Source organism: Podarcis liolepis, assembly GCF_965112155.1.
Source record: "Podarcis liolepis genome assembly, chromosome: 1".
NCBI classification, from domain to species: domain Eukaryota; kingdom Metazoa; phylum Chordata; class Lepidosauria; order Squamata; family Lacertidae; genus Podarcis; species Podarcis liolepis.
The window spans coordinates 116664728-116684842 of NC_139554.1; the positions used below are offsets into that span (position 1 = coordinate 116664728).

A 20115-nucleotide genomic window follows, 5' to 3' on the forward strand; every position below is an offset into this window, starting at 1 on the left:
TTTAATAAAGGATGGCACACATGCTTTCATCGGCAGTTACGTTTAATGAAGACAGTGCATTTTATTTACATAAAACATACGACACACTCCTCGTAGCCATGAAATGTAGAGCGTGTACAGTACAAAGACCAAATTGTACTTCAATTACATGCTGAATAAAACAAGATTAAAGTAATTTGTTGTGGCGCAACAACGAACACGTAAAGAAATAAATAATCCTCACAAAGACTTGACGTTTCTGTATACTGCCTACTTAAAAGTGCAAAACGGTTCCTGAAAATCGGAGGATATTTTGTAAAGTTTAAAATCCAGAAAAGACAAACCTAATCAGCCCATTGTAGCTGATTGTCAAAGGTTTCAGTGCCCAGGAAAAAAGAAACATTATTATTTTGAAAAGATGTTGTGCCTATTGTGCTCTTTCTGAAGAAGTTTTGCGGGTTGTTGTTGTTTTTTGCAAGTTTTTAATGCTTCCCCCTCCTCCTCCCAAACTATCATTACTTTTTCCTGGCATTTTGTAAAATCCTGATTGGCAGTTTAAAGAAAAATCCCAAAAGAAATGAAATGTAAACAAATATGTACCTAAGTATTAGAGGCCCAGTCAGTGCTCAGGTTAACTTACGTGGCCACAATGCTCTACTGTAGTAAGGCAAATGTGGTTAAGAGCTGACTTAAAAAATATAATTCTCTTACAGGGAAAGGCTTTTTTGACTATTCTCTGAATACTAAAGCCATGGCAATTCGTAACTCTACCTTGTTTTCTGCCATTAGGTATTTTATTTTTAATTTTTCTTTTGCTACTGAAGCTCTTGAGAGCCAAACATGCAAACGAAGGGCAGAAGTTGGCCTTCAATTTGATAATGTATTAGAAAATACTGCTATTTCTTTTATTAGATAAGAGAACCCACCTATACATTCACTGGAAACGGCAGAAGTTATAGGTTCAACTTTTCACCAGCTGTTATACCATTTTGCTTTTGGGTGTCCTCTTTTTCTCTCCTCCTTTTTAAAAATTTCTTAAATAAAGATTTATTTTATATACAAGACGTTTCGTGTGTTTCAAAACGAACCAGAAGTATATATAACACCAGTAATCTCCCAGCTACAGCTCACGACCTCTTCAAACAGCCTCTGTTATTTCTCAGGGAAGGCAGGTATACCATTGTGCGTTAATTACCTAAGATGTTAGAATCTGTTGTTGCTTATATTTGCAGTGGCAGTGCAGTAGCACAGAAAGTCGAACAAATGACCTTGTACCGGAGGAAAAGGGGAAGGTGTAATCACTTGAAAGGTTTTAAGCACGTCGTGGTTCTAGCCGGTGTGACATCTGTGATAAAGTCCTCTGGTTGTCAATCACACTTAATTGCCGAACGTAACTCCGGACATCCTGATGGTTCTTATTCACCAGAGATGCGTCGGGATCTGATGAAACAGAAGTGATGTGCTATTGGTACGCTTAGTCAAACGCAAATCTGAGCAGAACAAGACAAGCCACGCAGCCTTCCACCAGCAGAATAATATATAAACATGCAAAGCCAGAACGCCACATTCACAAAGCCCCGTCCTTCCATCCCTTCCAAATTAACCTTGCTCTATTCTTCTGTAATCCTTGTCCCACAAATTGGTGCTTCGTTTAGCTCTCCTTGGTTATTTTTCACAAACACTGGAGGAACGGTGTGCATTATTTTATCAGCATAGGTAACCTGATTAAAACCCCCAAAACCTTGATATCTCTAGTAAAATGACTCAGGAGGCACACCCTGATTTCAGTAGAATTAGATTGTGCCTCTAACATAGGCTGTAATTCCAGATTGTGTTCGCAGCCTATAAGCTTGTGGCATAGAGGGAACAACTGTATCAGTAACAACACACATATTTTGATACTTACTGAAAGGCTGGCTCCGGCAGAATTTCACTGTCCTAACGGTTTTTGAAATCATACGCTGAAAGGAAAAAATAATAGCCAACCATATTAAAACCATCGTCCTGCATGTGGCAAGCAAGCCTGTCAGAATTAAAAAGGGTTTAGTCTAGACTTCCTCCCCATTCCAGGAGCCCTACTTTTCTATAGGCATGCCTCTTTCAACATGGGGATGCATTTATAGATGGACTGCTCCACCTATGTTCAGAAATGACAAAATGCCCCACACGTGCTTTTCTGCAGTATCTGAACAAGGTCTCTGAGGCTCTTCCAGCAAGAATGGCAAAAAAAAAATATTAATGTTTGTATGCAACCTAAGCAAATCACCATGTGGGATCAAACCAAGGCGCTATTTATAATTCAGCCTGGTGTCTTCCAGAAGCTTTGAAACAAAAAGACCATCAGCCCCAGCTAGTATAGCTAATTGTCAAGGATGATGGGAGTTGTAGTAAAAAAAACCCCAAAAACACCTGGAGGATACCAGCTTGAAGAAGGCTGATAGGACATGGAGACAATTTGCTTTCTTTTTTTGTCGCCCCCAGGTATCTGCTATTCAGAAACACACTGCTTGTGAACAAGGAGGCAAGATTCTGCTGTCCTCTCTGTTGAATGAATTTGTTTAATCCTTTTTCTGTTCCGGTAAAATCTTTTCAGTGACCTCCTCCATGCTGAACAGGTGTTTATTTATGTTTCATTCTTACATTTACCTGGGAGTGTTTTAAAAAACCATGCAGTACCAAACATTTGGAAACAGCAGTGAACACAAACACAACATTCCCGTAGCCACATCTACCGAAAGGTACTGTACCAAAGAAGAATGATTGCCAATGACTCTTTCAGACCAATACGACTCAGGAAAACATATAACTGTACAATGCACGGACCCTTTGCATTTTTTTTAAATTTATGGTTATAAATCTGGTTCTTTTTATTATTTTTCATTTAGGAATCTGGCTTTGAAACTGGTTGTAAAGCTGGCCTTAGTAATGTTTCATAAGGGAAACAGTAGATCAGGGTTTCCCCAAATGTGGCTCTCCAGATGTTTGGGACTACAATTCCCATCATTCCTGACCGCTGGTCCTGTTAGCTAGGGATGATGGGAGTTGTAGTCCAAAAACAGCTGAAGACCCACGTTTGGGAAACCCAGCAGCAGATTGTTGACTCTACTTACAAATTCAAACGTCTGAGGGATAACAAAGAATTCGAAGTCCTGCAAAAAAAAAATACAGTCCGTTCCGGAAGTCCATTCGACTTCCCAAACGTTCGGAAAGCAAGGTGCGGCGTTCCAAAGAACATTTGCAAAACGGTTCGGAAGCCACAACGTTCAACTCGCAAGGTGTTCAGGATCCAAGGTGCGGCTGTAATAATACTCACACACATGCAACCCCCACAATCAAACTGTTTGCTAACTTTGTATCCCATTCCCCCCCCCCAAAAAAAATAGTTTTAAGTTTTCCCAGTGTGGTTTGGAACTCCATTGCTGGAAAGTTATGCAGCACTAAATCTGGATCCCTCCAAAACAGAGCCAACCATACATTACAATGAATTCTCCAGGCTTGCCCCGTCATCTCACCCTGCAGTTCCAATTCAGCTTGCAGGCAGCCTAGACTAGTGGCAGCAAGCCAGGACATTTTCTGCTAATCCATTCCTAGACCCAGGCTCCAATGTTGTTATAAATATTCATACCACACCACACAAAAACCACTAAGGGTTTAAGTCACATACTTCACTTTTTTTTTTGCATAATCTTTATGTTCCAAAAACCAAAGAATGCTTGCCCTCTCTTCCACCACCCCATAAGGATCAGTGCGTGGATTCCTTTTGTTCAGCTCCATAAAACCTGAAAACCAATATGCACAAATTCGCTAATCCTCATTTCACACCTCAAGGGTGAAGAGTCTCAGTAAAAAGGAGAACCAGTGGCTGGTGGCACTATTTTTGTACGGCCATGGATGGAGAAGCTTGTGTTGCAGAGGCGTCTTGGAAAGCCCCTATGGGCTGCTTTTCAGCAAGTACCATGACAGCGATATTCTCGCGAAGCACATTAGATAAGTGCCACCAGAAGCTCTTTTCCTGATGCAAGGAATTTGGGGAGGGGGAGAGAGACAGGGGCAACAGTGGAATCTGTTCTTGTGCATCTTGCTTTTCCATCAGGAAGGCATGTTCCTCTCATGGCCAACTCCAGGCATAAAGGCAAAACTCTCTAGCTAGGCCCCCAGCTATGCACCTGCAGTTTTTCGCATAGCTGTCAACTTACAGATTTGAAAATAAGGGACCAGCAGCCTCGAAAATAAGGGATCAGCAGCCAAAATAAGGGATTTTCCCAGCACAGGTATGTTCAACTTCTGAGCCCCTCTGAGCCAAAGGCAGAAAGCCCATCCAGCAGCCAAACGAAGCCTCAAGCGGTGGTTCCCACAGCGCAGCAACCCAGCAAAAGGGATGCAGCAAGGAAAACCACCGTCACCTCTCTGCTGGGAAGCGCTGAGCAAAGGCGAGTCCCCAGGCAACGCAGCCGATTTGATCGGCACAAGGAATACAAGCTCCACCCCCAGTCGTTCTTAGACTCCATATTGGGTGAGCAACGCAGCCAAGCAACACAGTTGGAGCCTCCCTCCTCCCTGGCTGGCAGGGAGGGAGGGAGAGGAGCTGCTTCCTTTGAAACCCGGGAAATTTAAGGGACATCATCAATAAGGGACAGCAGCGGGACACGGCGCCGGGATAAGGGACGCTTGGCAGCTATGGTTCTTCGTCTACAACAGAAGCCTTGATTTTTTTTCTTGGTCAGGTTAGGAGCCACAGTTTTGCAGCTGCATTTTATCCCCATTGCCTGGATCAGGCAAAACAGGACTGGGAGAAGATGCTGTGTCAGTAAGTGACAGGTAGGTTAGTGAAGACTGGATTTTTAAAAAAAACAAACCCTGACCAGGACTCCTGAGCCTTTCGGGAGTTGTGCAAAAAGGCAAATTTCAGCAGCTTTTGTCATTCCTGCATGAAAAGTGGCACCTGCCAGGACTCTTTCTTTAGCGCAGCTATTAAAGACAGAGAAGGCCTGTCCTTCTAGGCCTCTAGTCCCCTGTGTCCCCCCCACGACAGCACCGGTGCCAAATATTTGACTGCATAATTCGTCCTGGAGAACTCACTAGCCTGACAGGTGAATGGCAGCCTCACAGAATCAGGCAATTTGCAAAACCAGCTTCTGTGGGTTTTTTTTTTTTTTGGTGGTGGTGGTGGGGAATTAAAGCCACACTGGGCTTGATTTTTGGCACAGATTAAGTCACAACTCTCCCAAACAGCAGACGACGCGGCAAACCTTCATCTCTGGGATGTACTGAATGGTCTTTCGGGCAAAAACAAATGTTCCCTGCATGTAGAAAATGGGCATGTGAGGGGAAATCTAAGGCCTTTATCTCCCTGACCTTTTTTAAAAAAATAAAAAAATATTATTTACCTCATAAACAATTTCTCCAGACAACTAATATTCAAAATATTTTGTTGCTATGGTTATTATTTTATTATTTGCACAGAAAACTATCCGTTCACAAGAGCTCCGTTGGCATGCTTAAAGTTAGAGACCTGCAACATTTAAAAAACCGTGCCTTTGTCGTACTATAGGGGTGCTAACTCAAACAAAAAGGCCTCTAAATTTGTGGTCTAATGCAGACAGTCCTTACGGGCTCCAGGGATGCCACTGCCTGCTCAACATGCTGTACCAAATCCATTAGGAAAATCAAAATACTTCTAAAATAGGTAGGCTTTTTAAAATAATAATAAAAAATAGTACAGTGTTATTAACATGCCATTACACAATCCATTGACTTGGTATGTGAGAGGCTGCCCTCTAGAGGCTGATTTGGAGAACAGGTAGTCTGAACGAGAAGTGAAAGAAAAAAGAGAAAAAGAAAGGAAGCAGCAGAATTCTTTTAACTGATGTGCGTCAAGGAAGTCCGTTTCCTAAGGAAGCAGGAAATTCCAGGTAGATCAGAATATGCCTAACCATTGGCATCTGCCAGCAAAACATGCTACTGAGAGAAAAAAGGCAGATAAATAATGATTTTGGTAAGAGAACTTGCTGTGGCTTCGTTGGCAGTATGTAGATGAGAAACACTAACCTGCAAGGGGCAAGTAACTTTAAAATATGTTTTTTATGCTGGATCCATGGAACTGAATCAGTGGTTCATTTATTTGCCAATCACTTTAAAGCGTTTCCAAACTGCTTAGGATTTCAAAATATGCAAGTGGTATACAGTGGTACCTCGGGTTACATACGCTTCAGGTTACATACGCTTCAGGTTACAGACTCCGCTAACCCAGAAATAGTGCTTCAGGTTAAGAACTTTGCTTCAGGATAAGAACAGAAATTGGGTTCCGGCGGTGCGGCAGCAGCTGGAGGCCCCATTAGCTAAAGTGGTGCTTCAGGTTAAGAACAGTTTCAGGTTAAGAACGGACCTCCGGAACGAATTAAGTACTTAACCCAAGGTACCACTGTACATAAAAGCAACAAAACAGTATACAGTATATACCTTGGAAGTTGAACGGAATCCGTTCTGGAAGTCTGTCCGACTTCCAAAACGTTTGGAAACCAAAGTGCGGCTTCTGATTGGCTGCAGGAAACTCCTGCAGCCAATCGGAAGCCCCTTCGGATGTTCGGCTTCTAAAAATACTTTACAAACCGGAACAGTCACTTCCGGGTTTGTGGCGTTTGGGAGCCAAAACGTTCGAGAACTAAGCTGTTCAAAAACCAAGGTACGACTGTACTTAACAACACAGATCTGCAACCCAGAAAGGCAATAGATTTTACTCTGAACTGAAACCTGCTGCCCTCTGAAATATTTTCCAGTCTGAAAGCCTGCCTTGTCCTGGGGCCAGCCTGCTACGCAGCCCTTTTTGTACAACTATGGGGTGGACCCACATCCCAAAAGCAATGGGAATCAGTTTTCCCCCACCCATTTCTGTAGGTAACGCCCAGTGTTCAGTCATCACTCTTCCAGAGCCATCGAAAATCTTGCTTTAGTAATATGCCCTACTTACCATTTTTTCAAAGTTCACTAGATTGTCGATGAAGGTCTTGTTCCCTTCATGGATAAATGTCATGTCTGCAATACAAATAAAGGCACCACCTGTGTAACTGGCAATAGTTGAATCCGACATATATAGATATCCAGACACTGAGAAAATGGACCAGCTTTCTCACTTCCTACATGCTATTGCCCATTCAAAGCATTTACTTGTAAAAAGTAAAAGAAAAAGAAAAAAGTAACATTTAGACAGTAACGCTTAGATTTGTGAAAGAACCTTTTTCTTTCTTAGGACTTCTGCAAAATGGGGAAACGGGGATCAAAAGTATCATTTGAGATTATTATTATTATTATTATTATTATTATTATTATTATTATTATTATTATTATTATTATTACATGCTCTTCACCCCCTTCAGATAGTTACCTTTTATGAGTAAAGGCATGAATGGAATAACGGGAGGTTGAAGTTTAGCTACCATCAGTCTGTAGGCCCTGTGATTTCTTGATGGGTCCTGGGGGGGAAAAGACACAGTCAGACCTGTGCAAGTATTTCGTAAAATACAAATATTTGTTAGTTAACAGTTGTGTGTTTTTTTAAAAAAAATGTAATAATTTCATAACCTAATTTTTGCTTCGTTCATAATAAGGATAGTCTTCTTTCAACACTTCTTTGGAAAGATAGTAATCATCCATTTCATTAGCTGCCTGTTCCTTATAAGTTACGTGCTGTCTGATGAGAGTGTAATTACTTAACAAAAGAAGTGTTTATTATCAAAAGGGAAAATACAGCTAGAGGTGTGGTTATTAAACAGCGTGCTTATCTGAAGAAGAGAACTGTTGCATGCTTCTCCTTTATGCATTCGCTGAGCCATCTCTACAAAGCTCTAAAACCCTAAATCTGTATCAATAATGCATGCTGGTTGGAATATAGAATCTAGCAGAAATATCAAGGGATGATAAAGTTTTCTAAATTTCCCAGGCTGACTTTAAATAGGGCATATATTTTCTCAGAATAGGCTCCCTGAGAGTATAATTTATTAGTCATACATGCTTGTTTTATCAGTGCTGTGGCGGGCTCATAAATTCCTTAAAGTCACACAAGGACACATAAAACGTTGGGAAATAGACTAATTCAGATCAGGAGTTCAGAACCCAGGGTGAATCCAGGTAGCGCACACTTAAGCATTAAGCCAGTTACCATTAAGCTTTCAAACTCTGCATAGATCTTCTTGAACTTGCTCGGAAGTTTCTGTCAAGAAAAGAGACAAGCGCACATGTGGGAAGCCTGTAATCGAATCAAGATGGACTGAACTGTGTGTGAGGCGGACTGAATCTCCCCAACGCACAGTTCCTACAACACAGCCCCGAGATGGAAAAAGACTTGCTCTTTTGCCACAGGTTTACAACAATGCAGCTGCGGGGGGAAAAATATAGTAAGTCTCCTAGCAACCAGATTATAAATAGAGAGCCACGAAGCTTTTAGCCGTTTGGGATCCAAAATACACCCCTCCCCCAATACCCTGGGAAATGCCAGAGAGATTTTCTCTTGGTTCGCAGAGGTTATGGAACAGCAAAGCGGTCCACATGCCAGTGTGGATTTCCCAGCGTTCAGGATTTGTTTGGGGGTTTTTTTGTGGGGAGGGGATGAAGAAGACACATCTGTTTCAAGTTTCACATCGGCACCATCTTTAGTGCAGCGCATTTAAGAAATAAATAATGACGTCCTTGGGAGCAGTGATCTGGCGAAATTATTTACATTAAAGAACAACAGACCTCTACAATGTGTACACAGGCCAATCGTTCCTCAAGTTCCAGCACTTCCGGAAGGTGCTGTATAATATGGACTACCATATATAATCTGAACTAGCTCTGGAACCAAAGGTCGCTGTTTCTCTTTCTCTCTCTCCTTTGTTATCATTGCTAGAATACGTATGACTAAGGTCAGGATCCAACAAATGTATACACTAGTTCTCTGAGCTACAGGGGACTTTTGACTTGTTGTTTTTAAATGACCATCAGCTCCCTCACAGGAACATAGGAAGCTGCCTTATGCTGAGTTCATTGCTATTAGGTCCATTGAGCTCATTAGCAGTCAGACCATTAGGTCCATTGAGCTCATTCGCATCCCCGTTGACTAGCAATGGCTATCCTGGGTTTCAGGCAGAGAATCGTTCCCAGCCCTCCCTGGAGATGGTAGGGATTGAACCCAAAACCTTCTGAATGCCAATGAGTACGACTGTACTCATTTTAAACATCTTTTCTTTTTTTTATCTAACACTCAATTGTGTCCCAGTGCAGGCTTCTGAATACCAGTTGCAGGAAACTGCTTGTAGGCTTCGCATAGGCATCTGGTTGGCTACTGTAAGAAAAGGATTCTTAATAATAATAATAATAATAATAATTTATTATTTATAGCCCACCATCTGGCTGGGCCTCCCCAGCCACTCTGGGCAGCTTCCAACTAAATATTAAAATACAGTAATACATCAAACATTAAAAGCTTCCCTAAACAGGGCTGCCTTCAGATGTCTTCTAAAAGTTTGGTAGTTGTTGTTCTCTTTGACATCTAGTGGGAAGGTGTTCCACAGGGCGGGTGCCACTACCGAGAAGGTCCTCTGCCTGGTTCCCTGTAACCTCGCTTCTCTCAGTGAGGGAACAGCCAGAAGGCCCTCAGTACTGGACCTCAATGTCCGGGTAAAACAATGGGGGTGGAGACGCTCCTTCAGATATACTGGACCGAGGCTGTTTAGGGCTTCTTAACTAGTAGGGTCACTGGCCTGATCCAGCACAGCCCTTCTTACGTTTGGTTCCACTGCCACTGTAAACAATGGTAAATGGTTTACTGTGAATGCAGAGATCACTACCGCTTCACTCCTCCCTTAGCACAAGCAATGGCACAGAACCACAATCCCAGGGCTTAGTGTGATGAAATCACTAGGAACCGCGACTTGTTTTGCTCTGAACAAACCATGAATGGTAAGAGAAAAGGAACTCTTGACTTCATCTTGCGCTCTGTGGTGTAATGCTCAGCTAGGGATCATGGTTCATTCTTCCCGGTAGGGGAGGAGCAAATTGGGAGAAGTCTCTGCATTCGTGGTGAACTGTCAATGACGGTTTACCACGATGTGCAAAAGCAGAAAAATCAAAGGAAGAAATGAAAGGCGGCGACATTTGTAGAACTAGGATTTACTCTGCACTCACCTCCCAGGTCATTGTGAGGCGGCTTACCGCAACGTTGCTCAGTCCCATGATCAAAGCGAAAAAGGAATTCAAGTTTTTGTATTCCTTGCAACTAGAAAAGAAGAGGTCCACAGTTTGATTGGGTGGGGGGGGGGGACAAACTGAGAATCAGAAAGCCTAGCTTCTAGAGTGCTTCTATATTTTGGAAGTATTCATCCAGACAAGTCTTATTATCGTGCTTGTAAGGATATCCTACTGTATTTATTTTAGACTAACTCCTTCGGTTGCAATTCTGAGCATATTTTCTCACAAGCAAACCATCTGAATCACCCGGACTGACTTCCAAGTTAGCCTCTTGAGGATTACATCAAATCACAAGCAATTGTGAAACAAGAAAGGTTTAATAATACACCCACAATCTCACCACTTAGCGTCTTATTCTGATACTCCTTAAAATACCTCTTCATACCACTTTATTTTTGTTCTACGTATTTCTTAATTCTCTTCCACTCAATGAACACCATCCTCGGGGCATTTCCAAAAACAATGCTCACTTAGCTAGGTTTTGGGAGTCCCATTCAGCAGAAATTCAGCTTCCAATTTAGAGAAACAAAACTAACATAACCTGCTAAGAGACAAAGGCCGAATTCAAACGTTGCTTCTGTTGGTGCAAGGGGACATTTCCCCATAAGATCCTATGGTGTTCTGGTAACCTACATGGTAATTTTTATCTCTGCTGTTGTTAGTTTTTAATGTTGTATTTGCATTTATGTTTTGATGTTAACTATGGGGGAGCATTTATGTTAACTATGGGGGAGCAAAAAACTATCGGGGGGAAAAATATGTTTTATACATCTGAATCATGTTCGGGTGAGGGAAATCACATATGTATTCTCCGTGCCAAACCTTCCCCTTATCTGTGATGAAATTGTCACGGGTAATACCCCCAGAATGCTCAGCACCCCAGCACAGGACTAGTCAATGTTTAGAAGTTCTCGGACTCCAACTCCCATCATGTCACTTGTCAGGCACGATGGGAGCTGCAGTTCAGTAAATATCTGGAGGTGGTTTGTGGGGAAGAGATATCTGGGCTAAACTGTTAGGTTCTCCGCTACTGGTTTAGGACAAAGCTAAGGAACCTTCACCCCCCCCCCCATGAGGGTCCTTTAACTCATGGGGAAAGGCAAACGTGGACCACATTTCATGGTGGAACGAGCAAGAACCAAAAGTGGGTGGAGCAAATAAAATAAGGAGGAGCCATTCCGTCTCTCTCCCTTTCTTTGGAAACCCAGACAAATCCATGGGCCACATGGTGCTTCCAGAGTTTTCTGGATCACAGCAAGTTCACATGGGTACAGCTTGAGGCAAGTCATTCACAAACAATATCCACTCGCATCCTTGAAATTCACCTATTTTGAGCAAAACTACATTTGATCGACCTCATGATCCCATTACATTTTCCTGTTTCACTGTATAGTTAACACACACAAAAAAAACCATGTTGCCATAGTAGCGATTTTTTTTTTACTGCGAAGAACAGCTCCACGAAACTGAAATAACAGAAATAAGATGTCATCGTTTTATATTAGGAATATCAAATCTGCCCAACTATTTGCATTCAATAAATAAAAAAGATCCCGAGAACTTTAGCTATTTCCAATTTACAGAGACGGGGGGGGGGGGGATATTGACAGAAACAGGAGGTTGTCAAACGGGAATTAACATGAGGTTAATCCTGTAAGTAGTGATTCTGGGATATTAGTTATCTGCTTGCCTCAGGCAATGCTGATGTTTTCCCTGATATATTTTTTTCCATACTGAAAGTAAATGTTCATCAGTGTTTGTGCGCCTGGGGGGGGGCGGGGGCTGTGTGTGTTTTAAAAATAGTGTATATAAGGAAATTGTTCAAATTATTTAGCTTAATGAAATTTATTCCTGTTTTCTGCTAATGATTAGGAAAAGGAACCACATTTTGTTCTTATCTATATGTGCTACTGCCCTCTGCTGGACAGAATGCAGAACAGCTGTGTGCAAAAATGGCTAAAAACGGGGATTCCATTCTCTTTACACCGTTAATGCACTGCAAGTCTTTGAATGTGGCCTGCCACATTCCGTACCAGTATCATTGCGTAGGATAATAATGGAAGCATAACCTATGCTACCTGCAGTGATGATGCTGGGTGTCCTATGGAGAATTTGGACTTTACAAAATGGGGAAAACCCAGATTCTGGCAGACTGGCGCCATCACTAGCTGGTGTTAAGTAAAGGTAAAGGGACCCCTGACCATTAGGTCCAGTCGTGACCGACTCTGGGGTTGCGGCGCTCATCTTGCTTTATTGGCTGAGGGAGCCGGTATACATCTTCCGGGTCACGTGGCCAGCATGACTAAGCCACTTCTGGCAAACCAGAGCAGCACACGGAAACACCGTTTACCTTCCCGCCGGAGCAGTACCTATTTATCTACTTGCACTTTGACATGCTTTTGAACTGCTGGGTTGGCAGGAGCAGGGACCGAGCAACGGGAGCTCACCCCGTCGCGGGGATTCGAACCGCCAACCCTCTGATTGGCAAGTCCTTGGCTCTGTGGTTTAACCCACAGCACCACCCGTGTCCCACAGGCAAAAACACTCTCATTCACCCAAGCCTTTGGATCTTTATTTTAGTGGGGTGGAGTGGAGTTAGATCTGTTTATTTATACACACACACACACACACACACACACATTATATATAATTTGTGTATTTTAGGCTGTTCAATTATATGTTTTACGTTTGCTTTTAATGTTCTTTTTTTTTGTAAGTTGCTTTGTGTCTCATTTTGGCAATTGGGAAGCAACAAATAAGTATAATAAATAAGAATATAAAATCATGCAATGGTCAGACCGCTCCTAGACAATTCCTTTCTCACAGGCAGTCTGAGAGGCAATAAGAAATAACTATCTCTGATGCAGAACAAATCTTCATACAAAAGAATTCTTACTCATCCTGCCAGAGACAGAAAACCGATCATGTGAAGTCTACAGCAGTCTGCTGTGGCTTCCAGTCCATGGCAGGTGGAATATCCCAAAATAAGGACATATTTTACACCTCTCTTGCCATAGTGCAATCCTGTACCTTGGTTCTCAAACGCCTTGGTTCCCAGACACCAAAAACCCGGAAGTAAGTGTTTCTGGTTTTCGAACGTTTTTCGGAAGCCAAAGCTCCGATGTGGCTATCAGCTATTGTTTCCGGGGTGCCTGCACCACTCAAAAGCTGTGCCTTGATTTTCGAACATTTTGGAAGTCAAACCAATTTCCAGAACAGATTAAGTTTGGTGCTTTTGTTTTTGCTATTTATTTTGCGTTTTTGCTTTTGAGGCTTTTTTGGTTTATTTGTTTTTGTGACTGTGTGGAACCCAGTTCAGCTATTGATTGATTGATTGATTGTGTGACTGTGGAAATGGATAAAAGCCCCCCATCCAAACAATGACTATCATCAGTGCAGGTAAGAAAAAATAATAATTTTAATTTGTATCATCTACAATACTGCCTTATTTATTTTATAGTACAGTACACTGATTATTGTTTTAATTTTATGGATCAATGATCTCATTAGATAGCCAAATTTATGTTCAATTGCTGTTTTAGAGGTTGTCTTAAAAAGTCTGGAACAGATTGATCCGTTTTGCATTACTTTCTATGGGAAAGCATGCCTTGGTTTTGGAACGCTTTGCTTTTGGAAAGGACGGATTAAGTTTGAGAACCAAGGTACCACTGTACATGCCTACTGAAAAGTAAGCCCCATTCAGTTCAATGGGACTTCCTCTCATTCCCAGGGAACTTTACAGGAGTTGCAACGTTAAAGTCGTTGAGCTATACTTACTGGGCTGCAATCTTGATGAACTTCTTTAAGAGCTGGACACGTTTGCTGAGTTGGGAACAAAGACAAATCTCTGTGACTACCCAGAACTGGAGTTCATTGAACCTTCGCAAAAACAAATCCAGATTCGCTGTGGTCTTCTTAAAATTGTGTCTCCCAAATGTGTGGTAGACCAGTTCCAACTAGGGGAGGGGAAAAAGGAGGAGGGGGAGAACATCAGGGTTAGACAAATGATTTGTGCTTTTTTAAAAAGAAAAAAAAAGAACAGCCCTGGAACAAATCTCTAGTTACGTTTCCAAATAGTCTGAGGGTTGGATCTTGCTATGTAGCAAGTGTTCTCTGATCACATTTCTGTTCCTCCTCTCTTCCCAAAAGCTGACTAAATTCTCCTTCTAGTTGATTGTAGTAGACAAGAGTCTTGTCAACTTATGAATACGTGCGCCGGCCACACCTTTGCATAAGTTTGTAAACCAGCCATTAACTTCCATTAACTATAGTTTCCCATTTTATTGTTACTTGGAAAATACGGCTGAAAGCTTCGGAACAAGCCAGGATATATGAAAGAGCCCAACATTACGCGCTGTTAACTAAGGTTGCATTCACAAAGCAGTTTATTCCATTTTCATGACTTTCCCTGTTAAGTTCCACATTATATTGGAACTATAGTGGAAAATGCTGCAAGTTTGCTTCTCTTTTCCATGTTAGTTGCTACAAAAGAAGCAGAGAGAGCTCTGTTTGCAAATAGTATGGAAATGAGTGCTAAACTTGCATTTCTGGACGTGGCTTTTCAATCACATGAAGGGCCAAATATAAATAAAAAAAAATAAAAACAGAATAAACTGCCGTGTGAATGCAGCCTAAGTTAAAATTTTATAAGCAACAATGTAAGATTAGGTTTGATAAGAAAGTATTTGAACGTATTTCAATTTCTCCCAAATTGTGTAATATTTCCAGAAACAGAAACGTTTTCCTTTCACTTAAGAATTGGCAGAAATGTTAGAGCTCCCTGGTGTGCCAAATGGCGTTCTGCACTTGCAGTCTGAAGTGATAAAACTCATTCTACCGCCTCTGGATTTTACCACCGAATTTTGCAGCCCAGAAGCACTCCGTCCAGGGGGGTCAGAGCTGCAAGACTAAGTTCCTGGCAAATGCGCTACTGCTGCTTACTGGGAGAGAGAGAGACGGGTGTGGGGGCAAAGGAATGGGAAGGCCAACATGGCGTAGGTGCACTGGGAAGAGACCTAGTTCTGTCGCAACTCTGCCCTGCCATGTTAGCCACTTCTGTCTCAGCCTTGTGATGGGACAAGCATGAGAATTCTCCTCACCTCATGCACGCAGTTGAAAAGCTCCCACTCATAAATGGTCATTTGATACGCTAAGTCTTTGGAGCTCATGAGTTCAAACATTCCCACAGTCCCAGTCGATGGGCCTTCTTGTTCCTGCAGTGGAACCTGGGAAAAATAATGACGAAGCTGTCTGTAAACGTTCTCATCCACCTGATCCCTCACTCTGTTTTAACAGCTCTTTTTCTGTTTTGCTTTTTTGCACGCTTGTATAAAATTGACTGTGTGGATATTGGTCACAGCACAAAACAAAAATAATGGCTTCGAAGTTAAATGCACAACACGCACATTGCTGCATAAACGCACAGAGAAAAGCATACAGGGGTGATTGTCACTGTGAGCTAGGTAAGGGCAAGGGGGACTCGTCAACCTGCAAAGGTAGCCCATCTAGGAGAAGGGAAACTCTTATCCTAAACCTCTGCTGCCTTGTGGGATATCTTCAAGAGAAGAAAAGGCTAAGCAGTAAACCCTATACAAATCTGGAGTGCAGTCCCTAAGGCGGTTGGACGGTGCCTTGTACGCCTCCTTCCAGCAGCTGCTGCAGCCAAGCTGGTGCCAAACCTATTGCTCTGCTTTCCTTTGGACCACATCAGCAAGGCTGAGAGGGGGGCCTTGTCATCTGGGCAGCCCAGGGCCTCCACACCCATTGCCCAGGCTTGTGCTCTGGGGAGGTCACTTTGACGCTGCCAGCACAGCAATTTGACTTCACCCCTGGAGGCTCTGTCCATTGTCTCTTGAGACAGGTGGATGCCAACAACGTGAGCTAGGTTTCATTGTTTTCCTTGCTGCAGGAAACAAATAATAATAATAATAACAATAATAATAATAATAATAATTATTTTTATTTATACCCCGCCCTCCCCAGCCAAGGCCGGGCTCAGGGCGGCTAACAAGCAATAATAAAAACAAGTTGAATGATTACAACTTAAAAACAAAATTAAAATACAACATTAAAATACTGAAACATTAAAATATTAAAATGTAGCCTCATCACAGGAGGAGAAAGGAAAAGGAAAAAGAAAGAGGGGGAGGGAATCAAATTGGCTCCGAGCCAAAGGCCAGGCGGAACAACTCTGTCTTACAAGCCCTGCGAAAAGAAATCAGATCCTGCAGGGCCCTGGTCTCATGAGGCAGAGTGTTCCACCAGGCCGGAGCCAGAGTTGAAAAGGCCCTGGCTCTGGTTGAGGCTAATCTGACTTCCTTAGGGCCCGGGACCTCTAGGGTGTTGCTATTTATGGACCTTGAGGCTCTCCGTGGGGCATACTGGGAGAGGCGGTCCCGTAGGTACCAGGGTCCTAGGCCTTGAAGGGCTTTAAAGGTCAAAAGCAGCACCTTAAATCTGACCCTGTACTCCACCGGGAGCCAGTGCAGCTGGAAAAGCACTGGGTGAATATGCTCCCATGGCAGAGACCCCGTGAGGAGCCTCGCTGCAGCATTCTGCACCCGCTGGAGTTTCTGGGACAGCTTCAAGGGCAGCCCCACGTAGAGCAAATTACAGTAGTCAAGCCTGGAGGTGACCCTCGCATGGATCACTGTGGCCAGGTCAGGTCGAATAACTGAAACAAAGCAGCCTTAAAATACAATGATATAAATCTCTTTCTCTCTCATGCATCATTCCTGCTGCATTGCAGGGCGGAAGAATACAGGAGAAAGCTGCCAGGAAAAGTGAGGCCGGTGGTCTATCTAGCCCAGTCTACACTGACTGGCAGTGGCTTTCCATGCTTCCTAATAGGGGGCACCCATTGCTTCCTGGAGTTGCCTGGGCCCTTTTGTACCCACTGTGTGTTTTCCCCAGCGGGGCAAATATCACTTTAGGAAACAGGCTGGGGAGAAATCCTTGCGCGTTTACAAGCCATTTACAGCACATATCTCCAGACCTAGGAATCATCTGGGGAATCTTCTTTTGTTTACTTGACACCGGGGGCTTCTGACATACGAAGAGTACACTCATGAATAAATATACCATTCATTATCTGCCATTTGTTTCCACATGACCTTCACTCACAATTATATTAATTACAGCTATATGCACATACAAAGTGCGGGCTAAATTAATCTTAATTGTTCCCATCTTTCATTAAAACAAACAAGAAACATCAAAACGGCGTTTTCCCATGCCACGTAACGCGAGGAATGAAGATGCCGCCTGGTGCGCGAATGGAAAGTTTGCGTGTTTGATAGATGACCTAAAGAGAACTAATGCTGTGTTGTGATGAATATGTGAGCTGAAAATATTGGGTTGAAATTCTGCACAGCCTTAGGTATGCTGCTGTTATGCTGGCCTCACCCCGACTCAGCAAGCAGAACGGGGACGATGTTAACCACTTAAAGCTACTGAGATAATCCATGCAAAATACTTCGGACTCTAAAGCGCTCTATAAATGCTAAGCAATGTTAACATTGCATTAATCTATAGCGAAATGTTCCATCTGCTAAGAAATGGCATTTCTATCTCTCTCAGCTTGTGAGTGATGCAACGGCGAGTGGATTGTAAGGGTCTCCTATGAGGATTCTTTTGACCTTGGGAAAACAGGGTTTAGAGACTAGACAACATGTTGGTTGCCATTCATAGCTTGAATTGTAGCTGCAGAGGCAGAATCATGTAAGATATGAGATGTTCCATTTTGAAGGATTTTAATTGATCAGAATCGGCTCCCCACTTGAATTTGTAAGCGGAGCTGATATCTACAGTCCTGCATTAAGAAGAGTTAACTTAACACCGTTTGCATTTTAGTTACCAGTAATTTGAGCTGGCAGCCGCCCAACGATAGGTGAAGCTATCCTTCCTAGCTGCTTTTTACTCCACTAGAGGGCAGTGCAGTTCATTGACAACATTTCCCTTTCCAAATTGTTTCCATATTGCAATATGTTCCCTAAACATTAACATAAAACTGGAAGCTTTTGCCTGGCACTTTTAAGGCTATCCTAAACGCAAGCTTTCCTAAGGAGTAGAAGGAATAATGGTCGAAAGCACCAAAAAACGCAGGCACAACCCAAGCCAAGCCAAGGGCTTTTAAATTTTACTGATTCAGTAGAAGGCACTGATTTTTGTTGTTGTTGTTAAAATGAATGAGACAGTGCCTTTTACTATGATTACGAACCAGGACTGAGAGAGTTCCGTGGATGTACCCATCTTTGGCTATCCTTCAACTACATTTGTATCTACTCTGAAGATCTCCCAATCTTTTAAACACAAAGGACTGCAAAGGAAGGATCCCCACCCCTTCCCCAAAAACCCCAAAGCGCTGCTCCTTAGTGCCAGGCAAATGCCAAAACTCTTGCCTACAGCTCTTTGCAACCTGCCTGCTGTGTCCAAAATACAGTAGGCTCTTTAAAATGATGAATGAAGGACGCAAGCGTCGGCATGCCAGAAGCACGCTACCACCTAAACAAAATTTACATTCGCATTTAAATTTAGTTGCTTCCTTTATATTTTAAACAACCGTGATCCAAAACTATTTTTGTATCTGAAGCGACGTCAAAGCTTCCATTTCACAGTTCCTATGAAATGGATTGAATCCTACAAAGTGTCTCATTTTGAGGGGACAAGAGCCACGATCAAGGCTTGGAGCGAGGGACTTAATTCATGCCGGCCTGCCAACGAAAACTGCTCTGAATGAAAGGACAAAAAAGCACTTTATAATAATAATAATTCAGGTCTCTGGAAGTGGACCCCATGGGAGCATGGCGGGATTACTCTGCTGTTAGTACTCGCAAACATTTTGAATGTTTTAAGGAAAGCCAGACTTTCTAATGAGAACAGAGGTTTTAATTATAGAGCCCTGAGGAACAACTTGAAAGAGTTTATTCTGTGCCTCCATAATATGCCAGCCTATATATAATGCTTTTTAAAAAATTACATGTACAGTGGTACCTCAGGTTACATATGCTTCACGTTACATACGTTTCAGGTTACAGACTCCGCTAACCCAGAAATACTACCTTGGGTTAAGAACTTTGCTTCAGAATGAGAACAGAAATTGTGCGGCAGCAGCAGGAGGCCCCATTAGCTAAAGTGGTGCTTCAAGTTAAGAACAGTTTCAGGTTAAGAACAGACCTCCAGAACGAATTAAGTACTTAACCTGAGGTACCACTGTACACTTCTTTTTACTGCACTTAAAAAAAGCACAGAAATATGCTCTCACGCCACAAGCATAGGGAGTTTTATTCTCCTGTCCCTACAGGTTCACTGAAAATACCTGGCTCATCATTTGGGTAAGCAGGCGACTGCTCTTGGCGCTCCCAGGACTGGGGGTCTTTAGCCAGATCTGCCATGGGTAATAAGCTACCTGCCAGCAGGGCAACCCCACACGTGGCAACACCAAAGGATATCATTGGGGTCGCCCCAAGGCCATCACCACCTCAATACAGTCGTACCTTGGATCTCAAACGTCTTGTCTCCCAAACGAATCGGCTCCTAAATCATCGAAACCCGGAAGTGAGCGTTCCGGTTTCCGAACCTTCTTTTGGAAGCTGAACTTCCAACAGGGTTTCCGATTGGCTGCAGGAGCTTCCTGCAGCCAATCAGAAGCCGTGCTTTGGTTTCCAAACGTTCTGGAAGCCGAACAGACTTCGGGAATGGATTCCGTTCGACTTCCAAGGTACAGCTATACTGTATTTTTGCTGGTTCCTGCCACTGTTTTCTGTGAGGCCCTACTGCTATGTGGTTGATTTCTAGACCTCTCTAGGATGACGGTGTGACACTAGGGTAGCTCTTGAGTGAAAGATGAGAGAAGCGGCTGGTACTCATATTGAAAATACACACAGTATATAAATTTGTCTAAGTAAATTCATTTTA

At 42.8% G+C, this 20115-nt stretch overlaps 1 protein-coding gene across 3 annotated transcripts in view; it reads right to left on the minus strand.

Annotated features, from left to right (window-relative positions):
• Positions 1–24: 24 nt before the first annotated feature.
• RAPGEF4 (Rap guanine nucleotide exchange factor 4) overlaps positions 25–20115 on the minus strand; it is a 166137-nt gene continuing 146046 nt past the window's right edge. For all 3 annotated transcript variants that reach the window (XM_083467925.1, XM_083467926.1, XM_083467927.1), the window contains 8 exons: positions 15300–15425; positions 13978–14156; positions 10138–10228; positions 8135–8185; positions 7361–7448; positions 6947–7011; positions 1886–1940; positions 25–1419 (listed from right to left, as the gene is read on the minus strand). In XM_083467925.1, coding sequence (XP_083324051.1) covers positions 1292–1419; positions 1886–1940; positions 6947–7011; positions 7361–7448; positions 8135–8185; positions 10138–10228; positions 13978–14156; positions 15300–15425 — 783 coding nt within the window. In that variant the 3' untranslated portion in view covers positions 25–1291. The remainder of the gene's footprint in view (positions 1420–1885; positions 1941–6946; positions 7012–7360; positions 7449–8134; positions 8186–10137; positions 10229–13977; positions 14157–15299; positions 15426–20115) is intronic.